General features: G+C 43.8%; 1 protein-coding gene across 4 annotated transcripts in view; it reads right to left on the bottom strand.

Annotated features, from left to right (window-relative positions):
- The window catches only part of KDM5B (lysine demethylase 5B), a 110,878-nt gene that overhangs the window by 34,424 nt on the left and 51,811 nt on the right, over positions 1 to 24,643 (bottom strand). For all 4 annotated transcript variants that reach the window (XM_056557536.1, XM_056557533.1, XM_056557535.1 and 1 more), the window contains 5 exons: positions 24,243 to 24,362; positions 21,697 to 21,891; positions 20,126 to 20,307; positions 19,371 to 19,492; positions 5,977 to 6,127 (listed from right to left, as the gene is read on the bottom strand). In XM_056557536.1, coding sequence (XP_056413511.1) covers positions 5,977 to 6,127; positions 19,371 to 19,492; positions 20,126 to 20,307; positions 21,697 to 21,891; positions 24,243 to 24,362 — 770 coding nt within the window. The remainder of the gene's footprint in view (positions 1 to 5,976; positions 6,128 to 19,370; positions 19,493 to 20,125; positions 20,308 to 21,696; positions 21,892 to 24,242; positions 24,363 to 24,643) is intronic.

The following is a 24,643-nucleotide window of genomic DNA, read 5'->3' as shown; positions in this document are numbered from 1 at the left end:
CAGATAAAATAAATAAATAAATCGGAAAAGTATATCCGGACAAATGCAGAAATGGGTGGGTGCGGTGTCCCCCAATGAAGGCTACGAGAAAGATTTTACAGCGAGTACAAAAAAAAAAGGAGTACTCAAATTAGTCCCCTAGGGTAGGAAGACCAACCAACAGCGAAAGGGGAATCAGTCCCGAGACCGAACCCACTGGCCCATAAGGCCTGCTGACGAGAACCCAGGCCAGAGATAACCGAGGCCCAGAAACCACGCTCTGGAAGATACCCAGTCCATGGAGATGGAATAGGATGTCAAAGGAAGGGACTGTACGTGGCAGAGACCCTAAACCCCTGGTCCATATAGGGAGACAAGAAAAGTCGACGAGGAAGCCAGATGGGCCGGAACCATGGAGGTAGAAAATCAAGTCCAAGGAACACAGAACCAGACAGAGGGCTAACCCGGCTGGAAAACAAAAAATGAAAAAGGCCCTGACACGGTTTTTGGATTTCTTCTGGGGCTGCTCCTCGAAATGCTGGATAGAAATTGAGACCTTGGGGACTGACTTAGTAATTACAGCGATACCTTGGCTACCTAGAGGGACTGTCTCACCTAAGAGACTAAGTCAGTTGCCGTGGGTGTCCAGGGAATTGGTCACCATCATCCAGCGATATCTGTCTGACACACAGCTTTTTTTCTCCTGATGGGCCACTGACACCGGTCTTGGGTAACCCACACTTCCCCCCCGGGACTATCATGTTTCTCCTTTCTGGGGATCTCTGAAGCTCCGGCATTGCCGATACATTGATTTCTGGAAGGTACTCTACTGCGTTCTTATGACACTCTAGTCCTGGAACGTCTCCGCAACCCCACGAGATACATGCAATACATTCAACGGTCGCATTTTGTCAGGGCAGAACATACCCACTTGAACTTTGACAGACCGCTACTCCCCTTTGAGAAGCTCTGCACCTCTGCCTCCCCATCCCCAAAGGCAGTACCCCTAATTTATGGTCTACTCCTGGAGGAAGCAGCCCAGCAGCCCCCGACATATGTTGCAGCTTGGGAGGTAGAGTTGCAGATCTCTATCGCCCATTCTGATTGGTCCAGAGCATTCACCATGTGCCATAAACTATCAATATCCTGCAGAGCACAGGAAACTAACTTTAAGCTCCTTTCCAATTAGTATAGGGTTCCTGTGACAATTCACAAAATGTTCCCTTCTGTGTCAGATCTCTGTTGGCGCTGTGGAGGGGAGAGGGGTACGATGTCTCACATTTGGTGGTCTTGTCCATTGCTCTCCCCCTTCTGGAATGTAGCGATTTCTCGTATTGAAACCATCTCCAGGGTGCGGTACCCAAATGACCCTAAAGTGCTGCTCCGGACTATCCTCCCACTCTCTCGCAAGACCCCTTCTACAGTCATCGCCCACTACCACTTGATGGCAGCTCGTACGGTAATTCCCAGATGCTGGAAATCTACATGCCCCCCGACAATCACTGAATGGTACACGGAGATACTCTGTCGAATGGAGGAACTGATGGCAGACTCATCGGGTCGGGTAGAGCGATTTGGGGCGATCTGGAGGCCCTGGTTAGCTTTCTTGGAAACCCCACTCTACAGAGTGCACTGAGCCCCTTCCGAGCTACCATCCCCCCCCCCCCCCCCACTTTGTTTTTGGACATGTTTACTGTTTATACTGTTTTTGTTTAATAAAGACTATTTGCATGAGAAAAAAAAAATGGAAAAGGGCACAAAAAGAGAACCCTATCCAGAGTCAACAGATTGAACATGGCGGAAAAACACCAGGGAGAGCAGCATATGCCTGAGCAGAAGGCAAGCACAGAAGGTGGAGACCAAAAAACCACTGGAAAAAGGGTAGAGACAGAATCCGGTTGGTGCAGAAGATCGATGATCTCAACATCTGCAGACCCAAAACCCCCATCCAGAGGCCCGTAACGAGCTCCCAGGAAGCGAAACAGGTGTAATCCGGACGACCAGAACGCCCTCCATCTGGAGAGAACATGGACCCCGAAGGAGGAGACGGAAGATAATTACGGCAAAAAAAAAAAAAAAAAAGGAGTGGAACGCCCAGAAAAGGGGGCATCCCGGAACCCCACAGTGATAGACATGGGAACCGGAGGTTCCTGAGTCACTTGGAAGACAGACACTGAAGAATAAACGGCCAAGAAAGGAGCGGAAGACCCTGAAAAGGAGCATCCCGGAACACCGCAGTGGCAGAAATGGGAACTGGAGGTTCCATAGTCTCCTGGAAGACTTACATCCGAAGGGTAAACCCAACAACCGCGAAACCCTCCAGGTGATAAACATCCGTGCCGAAACCAGAAGAAGTGCGGTACAGAAAGACCGCCCCATAAATGGGATCGTGGCGAAGTCTGCGCAGGACCACTACACATGCCCAAGACCTAAACCGTCACTAAGGCCCAAAGAATAAGGTGGGCCGAGACCTAGAAAAGAAGGCAAGCCACAGCATCCCCGCATAGTGTCCAAGACAAGGAGACCAACCGGTCTTTGACCCCAGCGGTCCAAGCGGGCCACAGAATTCCGAAACAACAACTGTCAGGACAGGAACAGAGTGGAAACAAAAAGGGAACCCGGCTGAGACTCCCAGTCTCTGGATAGGAAGGTTACTCCAGAAGATTGCAGTGTCCAGAAAGAGTGCCAGGCTGCAATATTGGGCAGAAAGCACACAGGCATAGACAGCGAAAGGCTCTTTTGAATGCTCCCAGCGAAAAACAAGGGCCCAAGCCAGAAACCCCACCTATATAGTGGGAAGAGAGAGATCGTTACAACTATACAGTAGAAAGCGCCCAGCCAACAGAGCCAGTCCCGGTCATGTGTAAGGCAACAGAGCAGGTGCCTAAGCCAGCCTGCACAGGAATCCAGGAAGATACCTGGAGGCATGGGGGACTGAACTGATTGTGACATCCCACCAGGCTCCATGCAAGAACAGAGGTGCTCAACCGCCACAGACTTGTGGAAACAAGACTACAGGAATGCCCGTGGCACATTCAACTGAGAGAAAGGAAGGAGGGCTCCACCCGTGCAGAGGGACCGTAGTATTCACAGACATGGATACCTCACAATAGTAGTGGGGTACCAAGACTGCAGATCTGAAAAATCGCAGACATCCTAATGTCCCGCAGTATGGAAGACAGGCTCCACACCCAACGGTGTGTCACAACCATGCCCTTAGCAGACCAACGTGGAACTCTTAGAAAGGGGAAGAGAGAATGCTGCAACTGTAGTTGTGAAAGTCCATAGAACTTGCAGGAAACACCCACACCCTATCTCCTATGGGTTCTACACACCAGGACTGCTGTCGCAGATGCAAGAGATGAAGAAAGCATGTGGGGCAGGAACATGTAGAAACAGTATGAAAAACAGGTATAAAAGGTCCAATGAGAGACCCACCGAGAGACACTCCTGTTGGAACCTCAGCAGGAAAGGGGGTAGGGGGGTGACCATGCGGACACAGGCTGGCTATCTGGCATAGAGACCTATGGCTGCTCTGGGTCCCTAAAGAACCACACACTGAAAGTGGGTCACCAGCCTTCAGCCGTGAGAATGGGGAACCCTGCGAACCAGTACATGGTGCATTGTATAGGGCCCGTGGAGCAACATGGGGTAACTCACACAGGACTATGCCTTGGCAGTAGGTTACCGGAAATTCCATCCACAGTCTGGGAAGTGTATGGTAGTTGAACAGACGTAGTAGTAGTAGTAAGGCATGCTGACAACTATCTGACCGACTGGCATAGGGTCCCTATTACACGCTGGGGCACGACTTCGTACACCTCGCACAGCAGTGGGGTACCAAAACACCAGCCGCAGATACATCAGCCGTGTGATGTCTGACAGGCGGCGTAGTAAGCCATGCAGACCACTGTCTTGCTTAATGGTATGGGTCATTAGTAGACAAGGGTGTCACTCCATCGGACACCTCGCACTAGCAGTGGGATACCGCGGACATGGCAGCTGTGAGATGAGTGACAAGCAAGACTACTTTCCAGCATATCGATATGAGGTCCGATCCATGCCCACGCAGGGACACTGCCACAGAGACTTTGCACTGGAAGTGAGAATATGGAGCACTAGCCGCGGATGCGGCAGCCTGTATAAAAGGGAACCACATTGTGTGACACGCCAAGAAAATCCCCTCTGTGGGTGGCCGGCGGACCCTCAAATGAGTCCTTAGTGTCCGCCAGGAAACAAAAGCCCTTGCACATGGTATGGCATTCAGTGGTAGGGGAGAACAGGCATTGAATATATCCCCGGCAGTTTCCAGGGGATCCTGAAATCCCTGGCAACAACCCGCCACGGCGGTTCGCAGACGCTCCGTGACAGTGAGAACCCTGCAGAAAATGGGGCAGCAGAGGTATACCGCAACTGACACAATGTAATAAGTCTATAGCAGGTCACCTTACAGGGTGACTGAAGCAATAAAAGTGGCCCCAAGACAGTCCCTAGGAAAGGGACCCTGCAGATAGTATACTGAATTAAAAACAAATATGACAGACCAAGGCTGCATTGCCACTGGTTGCGACAAGGGGGAGCTCAGAAGCTGCAAGGGAAATCAAGGACGCAATACAATTATAAGCCACAAGAGGGCGCCAAACGCCACCAAATTGAGAAAGCCAGTGAGAGACTGGTGAAACGTTGTCTTTGCACATGATGGAATAAATAACCTCCTTTTGCATATTTGTGGAGTGCTGCATCATCTTTATTTTTCTCTCTCTCTCTCATATATATTTATATATTATATATATATATATATATATATATATATATATATATATATATATATACACATATACATATACAAAGCAGCTCATTACACCACCTTATTCAGGTAGTGTTCCCTGGTATCAGCTTAGCTCCTGTTAAGGAATATGAAAAGCTAATCAGGATTTATGCCAAGCCAGACTACTTCCAAAAAAAAAAAAAAATTATATATATATACATACACACACACACATACATATATATATATATATACACACACACAGCAATCTGATTGGTTGCTATGGGCAACTCAGCAACTTTTCCTCTGAGCAGGTTTTGATAAATCTCCCCCAATGTGTATATGTGTGTGTATATAATATTTATTACACACACACACGCATGTGTATAAATATTTTTTTAAATAAACACATTATTATTATTATTATTATTAACAGGAAGGAGGAAGCGAGGGGAGCCAGGCAGCCTGCTCTGATGCAGCCTGCAAGGTATTTCGTGCCAGGGAGGAGCAGACTTTATTTTTCCTAGTGTCAGTGGCTCCTAGCGGCAAGAGCATATGCCCAACAGTATAGGTGTCCCCCAATGAAGAGCGACCGAGAAATAAAAAAGTTAGTGCTCAGAAGAGGGTAATATTAAACATACTTCTGTTAAAGTTTAAGGGTTTTTTGTTAAACGTAGCACAACAATAGAAGAGAGTGTAAAACATGGTATTTTAATCATATTTACCTACAGAAAATAGATAACCTGTCTTTTTTAAAGTGCACTGCGTAAAAACAAGACCCACCAAAAGTTGCCATTTTCTTCTCAAATTTCCAACTATACATACTATTTTTTAATTTTTTTTTACATTTAATGGTAAAATGAAAGGTATAATAAAAAAATTAAAAAAAAAAACAATCCCTCACTGGGTCTGTGAATAATCTTGTTGAAATAATGGAATAATCTAAAAAGACTTATTGTGCTTAGAAGGCGAGGAGGAAAAAAAAAATTCCTGTGTCCTCAAGCCCAAAATGGGCTGTTCCCCTAAGGGGTTAAAATCAAGGATTAGTTTTTTATTTTTATTTTATTTATTTATTAATTTTTTTTTTAAGTTTATAGTGTATAGCGGTCATGACAGTAATAGCTTGTCAATTCTCTTTGCAAACACTGATGCAACCATGCCACTGTCTGGGAAATCTCATTATGACATGCAACGGAGCTTTTTAATGACCTATTTGACATGCACATTACCTGGTATGACGTTTTCCATTCAGCAGTTGCTGTGCCAGTGCTCCACATTTTTCTGCATCTTGTACTGCAGCTCGTAAATGTCGCAGGAGGTCATTGTCCGGAAATTTCTTTGACTCCGATTCTTCTACAAGTTTTCGAAGACATGAAAGGCCTACACATTGACAAAAAATGTAAAACACAGTAAGAAAAAAATAAAAATAAAAGTCTTGTTACATGTATAATTTGGGATGGACTTTATTACAGTATCTGCTTCCCTGAACACAGCTTTAACCCCTTAAGCACCAAGCCCATTTTCACCTTGAGGACCAGGCGAATTTTATTTTTGCGTTTTTGTTTTTTGTGTGACCAATTGTACTTTGTAAGGAAACCTAATTTTATGATAAAATGTACGGCGAACCCAAAAAAAAATTTTTTAGGGAGGAAACTTAAATGAAAACCACAATTTTGCACATTTTGGAGGGTTTCGTTTTCTCACACTACAATTTACGGTAAAAATGACACGTGCTCTTTTTTCTGAGGGTCAATACGATTAAAATGATACCCATGGCTAGATACTTTTATATTTTTGTACCGCTAAAAAAAAAAAAAAAAAAAACTTTTGTGCAAAATCAGTAATCTAAAATCGCCTTATTTTGACCACCTATAACTTTTTAATTTTTTAGTATATAGGGTGGTATGAGGGCTAATTTTTTGCGCAGTCATCTGTACTTTTAATCGATGCCACATTTGCATATATAAAACCTTTATATCATTTTTTTATTAATTGTTTTGGAATAAAATGTGGAAAAAAACCCAGCATTTTTGGACTATTTTTTTACATTTACGCTGTTCACCGCCCGGGATCATTAACATTATATTTTGATAGTTCGGACATTTACGCACGCGGCGATACCAAATGTGTTTATGAAAAAAATTTTATGCTTTTTGGGGGTAAAATGGGAAAAACTGACAGTTTTCATTTTTATTGGGGGAGGGGATTTTTCACTTTTTATTTTTACATTTTTCAACTTTTTGACTATCAATAGCAATCATTTGATTGCTAATACTGTTCAATACTGTTCAGAGAACATAGCACTGATCAGTATTATCGGTGATCTTCTGCTCTGGTCTGGTCGATCTCAGACCAGAAGACGCCGGGAGACGGACGGAGGCAGGTGAGGGGACCTCCGTCCACCATTACAGATGATCGGATCGCCACAGCAGCGCTCCGGGCGATCCGGTCACCTATTTTAACATGCACATTGCCGCAGATGCCGTGATCTGTACTGATCACAGCATCTGAAGGGTTAATGGCAGACATCCGCGCGATCCCGGCTGCCGTCCGATGCTCGCGGTCATACACAGGACGTGAATGTACGTCCTGGAGCACGAAGTACCGCCAAAGCAGGACGTACATTTACGTCCGTGGTAGTTAAGGGTAGGGTCACACATGCTGTATTTTACTGTGTATTTGCTTAACAATTGAAGTTAATGGGTAACTAGTCCCCTATAGGATCCCTACCTTCCTCCGTGCCTATAACCCCCCCTCAAATAAAATGTTTGAATCACCCTCCCCATTTTATGAATAAGATAATAAAAAAAGAATAAATAATCACGTGGTATCGCCGTGTGTGTAAATGTCTGAATTATAACAAGAAACCATACCAAAGTCTAGAATTGCGCTTTATTTTCCACTTAATATAGCAGAAAAACAAAAATGGTACCATTAAATACTACAGATCATGGTGAAAAAAATGAGCCCTCATACACCCCTGTATACAGAAAAAAAAAAAAAATTATAAGGGTCAGAAGTGGACAATTTTAAGCCTACTAATGTTCTTACAAAAAGTTATATTTTTTTCCTTTTACTAGCAAAATAAAACCTATAATTTTGTATCGTTGAAATCGTATGGACCTACAAAATAAAGATAAAGATAATGGGCCTGATTTATCAAACTATGTGAGAGAACAACTGTAGAGATTTTCCCAATGTGAGTGTTTGCTGTTAGAAAATCACTCCAGTTTTTCTCCCACACAGTTTGATAAATCAGGGCCAAAAGTGCACTATGTAGAAACGCAACCCCCTAAAAGCTGCATAATGGCTTTTTTTTGTTTTTAAATTTTGCCCTACAAATAATTTTTTGGGGGCTTCACTTATTTTGTGGTAAAGTACAATATGTAACGCAAACAAGAAGCTCTATAGATGGAGCGTTATGGATTTTACAAGGAGAGGAGGAAAAAATGAAAACTAGAAAAAACCTAAAAATCGCTGTGTTATTAAGGGGTTAAACATACTTATTTTGTGTGGGGGGAAAAAAGTTTTAGAAGCAGCATAATAAAAAGGCTAAGAAAATTACAAAAACATTTCTATAAAGTTTAGACTTTAAAAGGAGTAGTCCAGTGGTGAACCCAGTGGTGAACAACTTATCCCCTATCCTAAGGATAGGGGATAAGTTTGAGATCACGGCGGGTCCGACCGCTGGGGCCCCCTGCGATCTCCTGTACGGAGCCCTGACAGCCCGCGGGAAGGGGGCATGTTGACCTCCGCACGAAGCGGCTCTGCCATAGAGATGTATTGAGGGGGCGTGTCGGCCGCCGCTTTGTGCTGAGGTCGACACCCGCTATCTGGCCGGAGAGCCTGGCCCCCGTACAGAGAGATCGTAGGGGGCCCCAGCGGTCGGACCCCCCGCGATCTCAAACTTATCCCCTATCCTTAGAATAGGGGATACGTTTTTCACCACTGGACTACCCCTTTAACCCCCTTCGGCAATTTTTCATTTTTGCACTTTTGCCTTTTCCTCCTCACCTTCTAAAAATCATAACACTTTCAATTTTCTACCTAAAAATCCATATGAGGGCTTGCTCTTTGCACCAACAATTTTACTTTGGAGTGAAATTATTAATGGTATTACAAAGTCTACGGCAAAACCAGAAAAAATTTGTGGAGCAAAATTGAAAAAAAGACGAACAAAAAAAAAACACCCTTTTGTAATTTTTTGTGGCTTCCGTTTCTACGCTGTGCAGTTTTCGGTACAAAATTGCACCTTATATTTAATCTGTAGATCCATATGGTCGCAAGGACACCCAATTTATATAGGATTGATTTTATTTTACTACTAAAAAAAAAGTTAACTACATGCACCAAAATTAATACGGTGAAAAATGTCATCTTCTGACCCCTATAACTTTTTTATTTTTCCGTACAAGGGGCGGTATGAGGGCTCATTTATTGCGCCGTGATCTGAAGTTTTTATCGGTATCATTTTTTGTTTTCTTTGATCTGACTTTTTGATGACTTTTTATAAATTTTTAACGGTATAAAATTTGACCAAAAATACACTATTTTGGACTTTGGAATTTTTAAATTAACAATATATTTCTATAGTTCGGACATTTATGCACGTGGCAATACCACTTATGTTTATTTTTATTAACACAGTTTTTTTATGGGAAAAGGGGGATTTTATTAGGGGTTAAGTCTTTCATTAGGGGTTAAGTCCCATTTATTAACACTTTATTTTCATATAGGGAACTATAACATTGCACACACTGATTTTACACTATAGCAATAGCATTGCACTGATCAGTGTTATCGCCGCTCGACTGCTCCTGTCTGGATCTCAGGCACATAGTCATTCGGCGATCAGGCTGCGAGGAGGCAGGTAGAGATCCTCCTTGCGTCCTGCAAGCTGTTCGGGATGCCGCGATTTCACTGCAATGGTCCCGGACAGGACCACTGAGCTAACCGGCAAGGTTTACTTTCGTTTTACTTTCAGCCCGATCGGCGATGTCCGGCAATAGCCGTGTGTCCTGGTTGCCTATAGCAAACGGGACCCACCAGGTATGATGTGCGCTCACCTGCTCAGGAGCCGCAGATGGACGTTAATGAATGTCCATTTGCGGCAAGGGTTAAATTAGCAAAACATGATGTAAACCATACAAATTTGGTATTGTTTAAATTGCACTGACCTAAGGTATCAAGATTGCATTATTTTGACTGCACAGTGAATGGTGTAAAAAAAATGAAAGTGTATGCTGCACAAAAACATAATGAAGTGTTCATATATACCACACGTTCATTGCAGCAACTTGCCTACTGATTTTTGACAACCTATCACTGAGGAAGGGGTCAGAACTGCCCTCATATGGACAAGAGACTCTGCAGTTCTAGAATATCCATTTATCTGGACTTTAAAGACTTTGTAACATCTGTTATCTCAATAGCACAAAAAGGAGATTTTTTTTTGTACTCACCGTAATTGGGGGGGGGACACAGGGCATGGGCGTCACTGCGCAGCGGCGTCTATGCTGCGTTACTAGGCTGGAGCCTGCCCGGAGTGGAGAAGATTACCCCCGGAGAAGGACAGCCCGGACCGGTTCACCCTCCACCCGGAATGCCGCCGGACACTACAGGAAGGAAGGATGGATGGCCCCGACCACCCTGACAGGTAGGGGGAGAGAAGCGGGTGGCGGGCTATGGCACAGCAAAAGCCACTGCAGTGCATTGATTTAAAGCGCCCGCTTTAAATTAATGACTTGCAGCGGTGTCGAGGGGGGATAAATAGAAGATAACTTATACCGATATTCCGGTATAAGTTATCGGCTATCGTCCCTAACCTCCACCGATTATCGTATCGGTATCGGCCCTAAAAAAAACGATATCGGTCGATCCCTAGAAGAGAGAACCCAAGAGTACGCCGCCTAGCAAGAGAGCGGGAAAGAACACACGGCAAAGTGGACCACACCCGTCGTAGATGAGCGAAACGGCCAGACTGGGCAACCAGGACAACCCGCAGGCCCTCTACCCCAAGATCCTACTATCCTGGCCCCTCCCACTCTGGAGGGAGAAGGAGGAATTCAAACAGACCTGAGGGAAGGCGCCAACACCCAGACAAACAGAGGATGCCAGATCCAGGAAGAAATGGAGGGACCTTGGAGTCCCAAAACAGGAGAGGCGGAGAACCGTAACAAGCTCCTAAGCCGGGGCTGGACATGGAGCGGGAAACAAAGACCGCCTCTGCAGAGAAACGTCAAAGAATAGCGGGATCAGAACCCCGCCAAGGCCAGAGACAAGAACCCCCAGAATGGCGTAAGCATCAGGAAAAACTATCCGGAGCGCAAGGCATGGAAGGGCCACCTGGGAGAGAGCCTGAAAGGGCAAATACCGAGGGAGAGGGACCTGAACAACTCTGGGGCCGCCAGGGAAGAGTGGACTTCCCAAGGAGAGAATACCGGCCAAGAGAAAAAAGGCACCACTACCCCAAAGGTCACCATGCCGTCCGGCACGCATAGACGCAAGAGACTAGGGAATAGACAAGGCCGATCAAGCTGGGGATTCCAATGGTCAGAACGGACCGTATAACTGAAAGAGTAACATCCCAGAACCCACCTAGACTGGCGGGCAAGCTCGATACAGCCTGGTACACTCCAAAAAAGGAGAAGTGACTTGCCACAGCCAAGACTGTCCAGGAACCCCGGGGAGCCAAAGACATCCTAAACAGAAAGGCCTAAGCCTAAGTAGAAAGATTGCTGGAGAGTAAGAGCAGAGAACAACAGAGCCTTCACATCCAGAAGGAAGCACAAGGACCACCAGGATGGCTTCCGAGCAAGACATACCCCGACAGGGAGAGAGGGGGGGGGGCAGAGCGAGGGGCTGGAGAAAGCAGGGTATGAAACCAGGCAGGAACCGACAGAACTCCACCAAAAGGAAGAGGAAAAAAAAACAGGAACTGCCCCGGCAGAACCAACAAGTGCCCCAGAGAGGGTCAATGCGAAAGCAAGGATGACAAAAGCCAAATGGTAACAAAATGCGCAAATCCAGCTGAACTCCGCCAAAAAAGGGGCAGGAGCGAAATAAAGAAACCTCCAATGCCGGCAGATCGAGGGACAACGGTTGAAAAAGCAAAACCAGGAATCATACAAGGGCCACACAACCCCTTAGAAGAAGAGGAAGCACGATGGCTGAACCCAGATAGGGTCCCAGATAAGCTACACCAAAGCCGGTAGCGGAAGGGTTCAACGAGATGGCTGAACCAGCCACAGGAGGAAGTATAGAAGACTGACAGCACTCCGCCTGGAAGAGGAGGAGGAATGCAAAGACTGACCATGAAAAAGCAGAAACCCCAAAAAACTCCACTCCAACTCCGGGGGGGGGGGGGTGAGCCAAGATGGTATGAGCAACGATAGGCATCCCATAGTAGGCAATAGTAGCACGTAGCTGGACCACTAAGACACCCTTTCCATAGAAGATAGATCCAAAGAAAGGGCAAAATAATACCAATATATTTCAAGTCGAGTGTGTTGGTAACTAACAAGAAATCCTATATACACACTAGAACATCAATTCTATACATAAGTAATAAACTTTATTGAGAACATCATTAAATAAAAGCAATTAAAAAGGACAGTATAGCCAGACAAAAAGGAGTTGGTAAGGCAGGTAATATATCATTAGTTAGTATAAATGCAAAAATGCAAAACATGACAGTTATTCCTAACTAAAGAGTAGGGCCACCAGTATAACAAAAATTATAAGTTACACATGACAGTCATGTAAAAATTGCACAAAAAACAACACAAACCTAAGTAAGGAGGTCACTGAATAAATGGCCTCCAGCGAGTGGTCAGGAGAAAGGGGAAAAGCAAATAATAGTGTGCAAATGGAGCACAGAATAGCAGCATTACCATGAAGCTTCCCCACTCACAGAGCACAAGCTAGGAGACAAACAGTGTACCTACCTACACAACACCAGCACCCCAACGTCGTTTCGCCGTTTGGCTTCCTCAGGGAGTACTTCCTCAAGTTTGAGGACATAGTAACTAAATAGAGATATCCCCAGCTTATTGCCATCTTATTAGAGTCTGATGAACTTAGCCATATTGTATTTTTTTTCACAGGACTGTTCCATTCATTTACTATAGACGTCTAATAATGTTATATGTGAAACTTATTTGATGATAGAGGGTTTTGTGAATATACTTTTTTTTTTTTTTTTTTTTTTTTTTTTTTTTTTTTTACATATTTGTGAGTTATTTTTCATATTTTACTGTGGGATTGTGTGGCTTACTGTCAGATTATGCTTTTAATTTTACATTTTATGTCGTATAATTGTTGTCCAGCAATAAAATCCAATTAGTACTCAGTTCAGGGGATCTCTCCATTAATAGTTGTCCATATATTCATCTTGCACATGATCTTTGTCTCAAGTGATACATTTGAGAGCTGATTATACGTATCCTCTTGCTATGGGCAACTGATCAACTTTTCCTCAGTGCAAGTCTTGATGAATTTTCCCCAGTGTCTCAAAAAAGTAAACTGGAGCCACCTTCACCTGGTGTCCAAAGGAACAGCTAAACCTGGCACAGGTAAAGAGTAGTACAGAACATTTAGTACCTCTCTGTACTGTAAGGAAGAACTACTAGCCAATCACTGCATGCACTTCAGAAATAGTAACATAATCCATAAGGTTGAAAAAGACCAGAGTCCACCAAGGTCAACCTATGTCCATTACGTGTCCCTACTGAGTTGATCCAGAAGGCGGCAAAAATCCCTTATGAGGCTGATGCCAACTGCCCCATACCAGGGGAAAAAGGAGATTTTTAGACTTGCCGTAAAATCTCTCTCTCGAAAGGATCCATTGGGGGACACAGACTCTGGGGTATATGCCGCTGTCTCTAGGAGGTTGACACTATGGCAACCAAAAAGTCAGCTCCTCCCAGCAGGATATACCCGCCCCCAGGTCACTGAGCAATTCAGTTTAGTCTCAGAGCAATAGGAGGAGAACGACAGGTCAAAGAAAAAAAAAAAACATGAACTGTCCGAGAACCCGAACAAACAATAACTAAACACTCCCTCGGACAGATAACCAAAAAAGGAACCCCAGAAAAGGGGCGGGAGCTGTGTCCCCCAATGGATCCTTCGAGAAAGATTTTACGGTAAGTCTAAAAAAAAATCTCCTTTTCTCCATCAGCTCCATTGGGGGACACAGACTCTGGGACGTACCAAAGCCGTCCCTTGGGTGGGCAGAGAATAAAAAGGCTAGCCTGCAACACCTTACGGGCCAGACTAGCATCAGCCTGATAAAATTTTGAAAAAGTGTGCAAAGACGACCAAGTGGCCGTTTTACAGATCTGCGAGGCCGAGGCCTTGTTTCGGAGAGCCCAGGATGCTCCCACAGAGCGGGTGGAATGAGCCAAAAGGAAAGGTGGGGTCCTCCCCTAGCAGCGGTAAGCTTCTGAAACAGCACATCGGATCCACCCAGAAATGGTGGCCTTAGAAGCAGGCTGTCCCGACGGCCTTCCGTAAGGAGGAAAAAAAAAAAAAAGAATCGCACTGACGAAAGGAAGAGGTGACTGAAAGATAAGTCCGAACTGCTCGAACCACATCCAATTTGTGAAGCAAGTGCTCCCTTGGATGAGAAGGAGCAGGACAAAAAGGACGTTAGGATGATGTCCTCGTTGAGATGAAAAGCCGAAACGACTTTAGGCAAGAAAGACGGATCTGGTCGGAAAACAACCTTGTCCTGATGAATTATCAGGAAAGGGAAATGGCAGGAGAGAGCTGCCAGTTCAGAAACTCTCCTAATGGAGGCAATAGCTATAAGAAAAGCCACTTTCTAGGAAAGGAGGCGAAGGGGAACCTCCCTAAGGGGCTCAAAGGGTGCGCCATGGAGAGCGCCCAAGGGGGAGAAGGGGCCGCATGTGCCACTCCATGGAGGAAGGTCCGGACATGAGAATTGGAAGCCAGAGGACGCTGAAAAAGAATAGAAAAGGGCTGAAACCTGACCCTTAAGGGAACTGAGAGCCAGCCTTAGTTCCAACCCTGACTGTAAAAAGGAAAGGAGATGGGGCACAGAAAAGGTAACTGGAGAAAAAGATTGAGGGAGAAAGATTGAGGGAGAAAGATTGAGGGAGAAAGAGAGAGAGAGAAAGATTGAGAAAGAGAGAGAGAGAGAGAGAAAGATTGAGAAAGAGAGAAAGATTGAGAGAGTGACTGTGAGAGAGAGACTGTGAGAGAGAGACTGTGAGAGAGAGACTGTGAGAGAGAGACTGTGAGAGAGAGACTGTGAGAGAGAGACTGTGAGAGAGAGACTGTGAGAGAGAGACTGTGAGAGAGACTGTGAGAGAGAGACTGTGAGAGAGAGACTGTGAGAGAGAGAGACTGTGAGAGAGAGAGACTGTGAGAGAGAGAGACAGAGAGAGAGAGACAGAGAGAGAGAGACTGAGAGAGAGAGAGACAGAGAGAGAGACAGAGAGACAGAGAGACAGAGAGAGAGAGAGAGAGAGAGACTGTCCCTTCAGAATCGCTTAAGAGGACGGTAACGAAACTGGGCAAAGCGTACGTCCTACATGGCTGCCACCATCCGACCCAGGACTCCCATGCAAGTACGGATGGAGACCGGGGCTGGTGTCCGGAGGGAGCGGACTCCCGACAAGAGGGCTAGACGTTTGTCCGGCGGAAGGCGAATCCGAGCCGAGGCAGTGTCGAACTGAAGCCCCAAGAAGAACAGAGACTGGGTGGGGGAGAGGAACGAATTGCCTCGGTTGACCATCCACCCAAAGCGACATAAGGTCTGAAGAGTGAGGCTCACATTCTCCAGAGCCTGGGCTCTGGTGGGGGCTTTGATGAGAAGGTCGTCCAAGTACGGTATCACTGAGACCCCTCTTGACCGTAACAGAGCTACCACAGGCGCCAGAATCTTGGTAAAGACTCGTGGCGCTGTGGCCAGACCGAAGGGGAGAGCCACAAATTGATAATGACCTTCCGGAACCGCAAAGCGGAGGTGCCGCTGGTGTCCGGGAAAATTGGAACGTGGAGGTAGGCATCCTTGATGTCCACTGAGGAAGGAAATTCCCCTTGATCCATAGATGCCACCACCGAACGGAGAGATTCCATTCGGAAATGGCGGATAAGAAGATGTTGGTCGAGATGTTTGAGATCCAGGATTGGCCGCACAGAACCGTTGTTCTTGGGAACCACAAAAAGATTGGAATAAAAACCCCAAAAGCGTTCCCTTGAAGGAACTGGGACGATGACACCCTGGACGAGAAGGGACTGAAGAGCCTCCAGAAATCCCCTTGCAAGCGAGGGAGATCGGGGAGCATGGGACTGGAAAAAACAATCCCTCGGAAGGGAGGCAAATTCTATCCGGTACCCGTTGGACACCCCGTTCCTGACCCAGGAGTCCTGAATGTGCGTGGTCCAAAGGTCTCGAAAAAGAAAGACAACCTCCCACCCGGAAAAAAGCTGCGTGTGGGGGCGTCCCTTCATGCAGAAGTGGGTTTGCGGTTGCCCGATTTAGCCGCAAAAGGGTCGGGACGGTTGGTGTCCGACTTCCACAAGGGACGGGCCTTGAAAAAGGGAACCTTCTTGTCCCGTGGAGGCGCCTGGTTGGACCCTTTAGAGGCCAGACTTCCTATGGAAAGAAGTGCTAGATTTGTTTTGAGGTAATAAAGAGCTCTTGCCCCCTGTCGCCTCAGAGATAATCTCATCCAGGCGCTTGCCAAAAAGACGGGAACCAGTAAAAGGAATCTCTGTGAGAGACTTCTTAGATGCAGCGTCCACGTTCCAAGTTTTAAGCCAAATGGAACGACGGAGGGCCACTAGATTACCGGTGGCATAGGCAGCGCAGCAAGCTGAGTGCAAGGAAGCAGAACACAGGAAATCTCCAGCTTTGGAACATTGGAGGGCCAGAGCAGACAGTTCTTCCGGGGGAGAACCTGAAAGAATGCCCTGATGGAGTTGGGACTGCCAAACCGAGAGGGCCTTAGACACCCAGGTGGAGGCGAAGGCAGGGAGCAGGGAAGAACCCGCTGCTTCAAAGGCATACTTTGCTAACAACTCAACCTTTTTGTCTGCAGGATCCTTGACGGCCGCTGCATCCGCCAGCAGCAAAGTAGTAGCTTTAGAGGCGGGAAACGAGAGGATCCATCATCGGAGAGGAAGTCACTTTGGAAACCAGGTCCTTCGCGAAAGGATATTGCGCTTAGACTTTCTTCAGTCCCTGAAACTTCTTCTCAGGGTGCATCCAGGCAGATTCTAGAATGGCCTCAATTCAGCGCGAGAGCTGAACACTTTGGATGCCGGTCGGGCACGATGAAAGGATACTTCTGGAGCTGCGTCTGAAGTTCCTGGGTCCTCTAGGTTAAAGGTGTCTCTTATGGCCATAACCGATGAGTTCAACGTGTCTACTGAGTTCGAACGGTCCTCCGATTCAGATGCCAAATTGGAACCCTCGGCCGCTAGCTCTCCAAGAGAGTGCGAACAAGTGGAGGCGGCTCTGGAAGAGGGAGACTCCGACCTGGTACGTGATTCAGGAGAGCCAGATCGTCAACCGCGGGAACGTCCTCTAGAAGAGTGACGCGTGTGGCCTGAAGAAGTGGTCGGCATTTCCACCTGCGGCAAGCCAAGCTCATAGTGAGGCGAACAGGGAGGTAGGGGGACCCGGACCCATGAAGTACACACCCAAGCGTTGACCGTTGGTGAGAGGGGGTTAACAGTACATCCAAGATGCCTGCCACCTCTCCCAATGGGGAAACAGTGAACATTGCGTTCCTGAGTCCCCACCTGAAAACCGAAATAAAAAGGAATAAAGAACACATTCCCTAAACCTAATAAAATAAAAAATATGAGACTTGGTCTGGAGAAAACCAGACCATGTCCACCTCCTTAAGACACTAAGCAAAAACTGAATTGCTCAGTGGCCTGGAGGCGGGTAAATCCTGCTGGGAGGAGCCGACTTTTTGGTTACCATAGCGTCAACCTCCTAGAGACAGCAGCATATACCCCAGAGTCTGTGTCCCCCAATGGAGCCGATAGAAAAAAATTCCTTTGCGACTCCAAATATGGAATTAATCAACGTATTGTCTATATAAATCTAATATCGATATGCTGTAATATTATTACTGTCTAGAAATGCATCCAAGCCCCTTTTTAACTCTTTAAAAGGGTACTCCGGTGCAAAACTTTCTTTTTTAAATCAACTGGTGCCAGAAAGTTAAACAGATTTGTAAATTATGTATGCAGCAGAGAGATAGGAAAACGGAGCAACTCACCACACCGACCCGGATATTCATTGCAAGTGGTTTCTTTATTCCATGTCTTCAAACATAGGAAACAAGCAGGGGAGAGTGAGCGTGGGACGCGGGGGTATCCTCTCGGTGACGGGACAGTTTGGCGCCGGTCTGACGAAGCGCCTCGGCGCCAAACGGTCCCGTCCCCGAGAGGATACCCCCGTGTCCCACGCTCACTCTCCCCTGCTTGTTTCCTATGTTTGAAGACATGGAATAAAGAAACCACTTACAGAGGTGGTGCCGGGTCTCTCTTTATTTGAGATTTGTAAATTACTTCTATTAAACAATCTTACTCCTTCTAGTACTTATTAGCTGCTGAATACTATAGAGGAAATTATTTTCTTTTTGAAACACAGAACTGTCTGCTGACATCACGAGCACAGTGCTCTCTGCTGACATCTCTGTCCATTTTATGAACTGTCCAGAACAGCATATGTTTGCTACAGGGATTTCCTTTTACCCTGGCCAGTTCCTAAAAATGGACACAGATGTCAGCAGAGAGCGGAGTACCCCTTTAATTTTGTTCACTATGACCACTTCCTCTGGGAGAGAAAGCCTCAATGTTCTTACAGTAAAGAACCCAGTATGAGCTTGTGTAAAAACTTTCTTTCCTCTTGAGGATGCCCCCTTGTTATAGATACAGTCCTGGGTATAAATAGATCATGGGAGAGCTCTATGTACTGCCCCCTGATAAATCTATACATAGTTATTAGGTCGCCCTTAAGCCTTCTTTTTTTCTATACTACATAACCTTAAAGCTGATAATCTTTCTAGGTACTGCAGTTCTCCTTATTACTCTGTTGCCCGTCCTTGAACCCTTTCCAGCTCCACTATGTCTTTCTTGTACACTGGTGCCCAGTACTGTACACAGTATTCCATGTGTGGTCTGATAAGTGATTTGTACAGTGGTAGAATTATTTCCTTGTCATGGGAATCTAAGTTCTTTTAATACACCCCATGTTTTTGCTTGCCTTGGCAGCAGCTGTCTGACACTGATCGCTTCAGTTAAATTTACTATTAACTAAAACTCCCAAGTCCTTTTCCATGTCAGCTTTTCCTAGTGCTTTTGCATTTAATACACATTCAGTGTTGAACCTCAACTTCCACTTTTCAGCCCAAACCTCCAAGCTATCCAGATTAATTTTTAACAGTCAACTGTCCTATTGCGCTAATACATATAAAGCAAGTCTTTACATAGAAAAGTAAGTTGTATGTGGGTTGTATGTTGGGTATTGTTTCACGTTACAATGGTCCAGAAAAAGACCATTGTATGTTGAAAATATGGTATGTTGAGACCATTGTAAGTTAAGGGACCACTGTACCATGTACAGACATCAACCCACCTTTTTTATTTGTTGAGGTTTTCATTGCATCAACAACATCAGAAGCCCAATCATCATAGGATTCTGCACGCAATTTCACAGCATTCATTATAGGGTACAAATCCTCAAGGGTGTAACGATACCTGTTAGAAAAGAATCAGACTGTAAAGTAGTGTTACAAAACTGCAAAAGAAAACCTTACAAAGCAATTTTATCCAACAACTCGACAGTTATACATTGTGCACAATACACTAAACAAAACGGGATGAATTTGGTGCTAACAAAAGAAACTGATGCCAAGTTTTTCTAGACTGTTTTACATTCAGGCACTGTCAATGTAGCACATGTGGCACATGGCATACAATTAGCCTACACACTAAGTGGAGAATTCATGAAGGGTAGTGTAGATTAACAATTTTTCTACACCTTTAATTTGTGTGGTGCACCAAATTATGTGCTGCCATGGCATGTGAAAAATATGGGCTAGTGCACTTTTTTTTTTTAAACTACACTTCAATACACCACTCCTCTGCAACTTTTGAATAGATATCACCAAAATGTGCAATTTTAACAAATGCTGTCCAGAGCCAGTTTTGTAAGCCAGGTCAGTGCTGCTGTAGATATGCAACATATTAGGGGCTTTGCGACAAAATTGTGCAACAAGTTGCACATGATAAATTCATAACCACTTCAAAACATTAACCAGACTATGGCATTGGTAAACAATTTAAGAAAAAGGTTCTAAATTAAAAGTCACAAAGTTTTACACGTCTTACCCCAACTTATACTTGTAGGTAGGGCATGAGCAGAGAGCATCAACATGGTGCAGACAAACAAGAACTCCAGGACTACAGGGACAAAATACTGCAGATGTGAAGCAGGTGGTTTTACACTTCACACACTGCCGTTCATCATCGGCTAGTACCTCAAGATTGATCTTTTCAGACTCCACAACCCCCTAGAGAAAATATATAAGAGTTAATTCAGCTTTGGTTACATAATAGTCCTCTATTAATAACATACAGTAGCAAATCAGTAACTTTTTTAAATATGCAGGACAGCCAAGCCACAGTAAAGTACATGGACCACAGTGAGCTAAAAGTTATAACCAAGTCACAAGCTATGTTCCTTAAAAGGGGTTACTGGTGAATAAAACGTATCCTCTTCACTGTGGATAGAGGATTTGTGTTTGATCATGGTGGATCAAACTAGTGGGACACCCTATAATCTGAGAACAGGGACAATTTCTTATTTAGGAGTGCTCAGGCCCCCATCTTCCGAAACAAAATGATCTTATGAGTGATGGCCTGCTTAACCAATTACTAGCTAAGACGGGACAATAATTGACGGAGCGGGTAAGAAACTGGCCCTGCTGTGGAGATCGTGGGGGGTCCCACTAGTTGGACCCCCTGTGATCAGACACAACCCCTCTCCTGTAAATAGGGGATAATTTTTATTCCCTGTTTAACCCCTTAAGCTACACCACAAACATGCGCAACAAAGGTCCTTTTATATGGGAAGATAAATCGCATGTAAGGAGTGCAGAACAATATAGCAAGTTGGCTGTGCTTGCCAGACTAGCTTACAGGTGTTTGTTTTGTAATTGCAATCATTTGCTTCCATAAAACTCCATATGGACCAGGCTATAAAGCTATGGGGAGAAGCAGGGAGGTTGGTAGACTGGAACTGACAGACAGTTCACCCAATACAATTTTGACATGCTTAGATTTTTTATTTCCTCTCAATATTTTGGAAGGAAAAGAAGAGTGGCAATAGCAGATATATGAAAATAAAAGAAGTTATCATTACACATTAGAATAAGAAAGAAGTGCAGTCAGATTAAATAATATTCTGTGGTAGGTAAAGTATTTCTCATCAAAAAACAAACACAGCTAAATATAAATAAAATATTAAACATTTATAGGTTCAGTATGCTATGCAGGATTAGAAAAATATAGCTTTCTTCTTCCAGAAATATCACTACAGTACTTGTCATCTGTTAGCATGTGGCACTACTGCTCAGCTCCACTGAAGTGAATGAAGCAGAGTTGTAATACAAAAATGCAACTAACCTTTTCTAATCCTGGATAACCCTTTTAAAAAGAAGGTTTTATGAAATGGGCCATGTATTAGCTATCATGTGATTACATGTGGTCCAACTACATCAAGCTCCCACAATCACGATCAGTAGTTGTGAGTCTTCACAGAGTGTGCACAGAACAACAATCGAGCACATCAAATGGCTTTCCTCAGCTATTTCCATCAGTCCCATGAACTTTGAATGAAGTGCCAAGGTACAGGCTAACATTTAGTTTGATAACAGTAGAATGCTTAGCACAATACTTACCATCTTGCGGACAGCTTCTCTGAGATATTTCTCCTCTTCAATCATAATAGCAAGATCTTTTTGTACACAGGAAGCCAGAACAACATCCAATACATCTGCTTTACTGGCTATCTTGCAGATCATCTCATCATGAGAGAACACACAGTACCTGTTCAAGGCTCGATAATGTTCCACACATTGGCGCCCAAGAGGCAGCTAAAAAGAAAGGACAAATTCAGATTTGTGCATTTGGATTTTCTAAGATAAGTTAATAACTTTATTTTAAATAAATGTAGGCCAAATCTGCTGAATTTGGAAAAACTGCCACACCACATGATGTGTATAATAATCTCCCGGGAGCAGCTTTCTGACAACCTTTGTATGCTGGGCTGAGGTGAGCATGTTTGTGTTTTGAAGGGGATTAAAGAAGACTAAAGGGAAAATAGCTGGGAATACATGTAAACTGGTTATTTCATGCCTTGTTCACATGCTGCGGAAAACCTGTGTGGAATAGGGACCACACTGGGGAACACACTGGGGAACACTTAAATGGGCACGCTCATTAAAAAAATTTTTGCTATTGCACTCCTTATGGTAAATGAAAAATATTTGTAATCTACTTTGTTTAAAAAAATAAATGAAGTTTTATTTGTGCTTAAAAAAGCTCAAGAGCACATTTTCCCCCAACTCATACACAGACTTTGGACCAAAGTCCAAACACAGGAAGTGCCGCCTGGAGTGCTGAGGGGGGGTGTCCAGCCAACAGCATATGGAAGTTAGGTGTGAGAGGAGCTATGATTGGATGAGACTGTACTACTACTGTCAGTACTAATCGACAGATCGCCTTGGGTGTCACTCCTGCCACCCAATGCGATTGTCCATAATATAGCAAAGATGCGGAGTGGCTCTATACAACGCTCGCATCTCTGCACTATACTCCGGGCCTGCCAGTGATGGGAATAGAAATTCACCTCACTCGTATTTTCCACCCAGAGTGGGGATTAGCCGGATGATGGCAGCCAATCCCCGCTCTCAGGGGAAATATGAATGAGTGAGTGGCTTGAGTACAGAGCAGAGATGCGAGCGCAGGAGAAAGCCACTCCGCATCTCAGGGATGAAGGATGATCGCATCGGGTGTCAGGAGTGACACCCGCTGTGATCTGTCCTTAACTACAGGTACTACTGCTCCCAAAATGAAGCACACTTTGCTCCATGCTGGGAGCTGTAGTACCTGCATTAATAGACAGATCGCTGCGTGTGTGATCCTCTTATATAATGTATAGATGTGGGCCCCTGCACTGACGTATATATACACACAAACCTATTCATATTTCCCACAGAGAGTTGTGATTGGCTGGAACCATCTGTCCAATCACAGCTCTCTGCGGGAAATATGAATAGGTGTGTGTGTATGTATATATGTATATGTATATATATGTATATATGTATATATATGTATATATATATATATATATATATATATATATATATATATATATATATATATATATATATATATATATATGGCAGTGCAGGGGACCATAGAAGAGCGGCTGCCCGCCTGCATCTATACATTATATAGATATAGGAGGATCACAACAGGTGTCAGTCAGAAGTGACACCCGGGGCGATCTGTCAATAAGTACAGGTACTACTTCTCCCTTCAAGGAACAGTGTGTTCCATGCTTGTAGTAGTACTACCTAAAAAAAAAAGTATAAATTGATCATTGTTTTAAAAAAAAAATTGTTAGAAAAAAATTAAAATTTTCATCAAATTCTATTTTTTCCATCACTAGTATATAATATATATATATAATATATATATATAAATATATATAAAATATATATATATATATATATATATATATATATATATATATATATATATATATATATATATATATATAAAATATATATATATATATATATATATATATATATATATATATATATATATATATATATATATATATATATATATATATATATATATATAATATATATATATAAATATATATATATATTTTTTTTTTTTTTTTTTTTTTTTCCAATGGTACCCTACAAAATTTAATAAAAAAAAAAAAAAAAAAAAAAAAAAAAGTATCTCCATCACTTATTTGAATCACTAAAGTCCAAAAAAGAATAAAAAACGCCTGCAAAAACCCACGTCTTTTCTTGGCATTTTTATTTTATTATTTTTTTTTTACTCCCATAGACTTCCATGGGAGAAAAACACGATTTCATAGTCTCAACATGCTGCGGCTTTGCAGAACCGCCAAGGAGCTGAAAAACACCAAAAAAGGTGAAATAAAATACCATAAGGATAAAAAAAAAAAAAAAAAATGCCAAACTGAAAAAGGCAATGTGGAATTTTTTTTATTTCTCATTGATTTACAGCTAACATCTGGCCGCGGCGATTTTTTTCAATGAAAAACTGCCATGGGGGCCGTTTTGCCATTTTTTGGGAAAAACGCAGGATTAGCATATGGTATAACTTATGCAACATACTTGTCCACTTATTTAACTACTTTTTCACTTTTACATGCTGGTTAAATACTAGTTCTTACCCAGTCCACAGTACAAAAATTGACTGCCTCTGCAAAGTTAAAGCCCTGGTTAAATCCACTGTGATATGCCCGTGGAAATGTGATGACAAATTCTCCAGCACACTGATTGGTTCGATATATCTATTAAGAATGAAACAAGCAATTAATAAACAAAAAAAATGCAACCTGAATTGACTGGTCATAACACTCCTTATTTGTAAAATGAAAAGGTAACAACACTCGAGTGCCCAACTCCCTTAAGCAGTGTCCACAAAAGTTCATAATAGTCTTTTTAAGAAAAACTACCTGGAAATAAATTGTGACTTTGCTTAGTGTTCGATTTATTGTGAAACAAATCTACAAGGGAAGTCAAAATGCATGTAGAGCGCCAATGCCCCTTTTATTTTGGAAATTCGCATATT

This window comes from Hyla sarda, chromosome 2, assembly GCF_029499605.1.
Source record: "Hyla sarda isolate aHylSar1 chromosome 2, aHylSar1.hap1, whole genome shotgun sequence".
Classification (NCBI taxonomy): Eukaryota; Metazoa; Chordata; class Amphibia; order Anura; family Hylidae; genus Hyla; species Hyla sarda.
The sequence above is the reverse complement of the archived record's forward strand: the minus strand, read 5'-3'. Positions and strand labels throughout refer to the sequence as shown.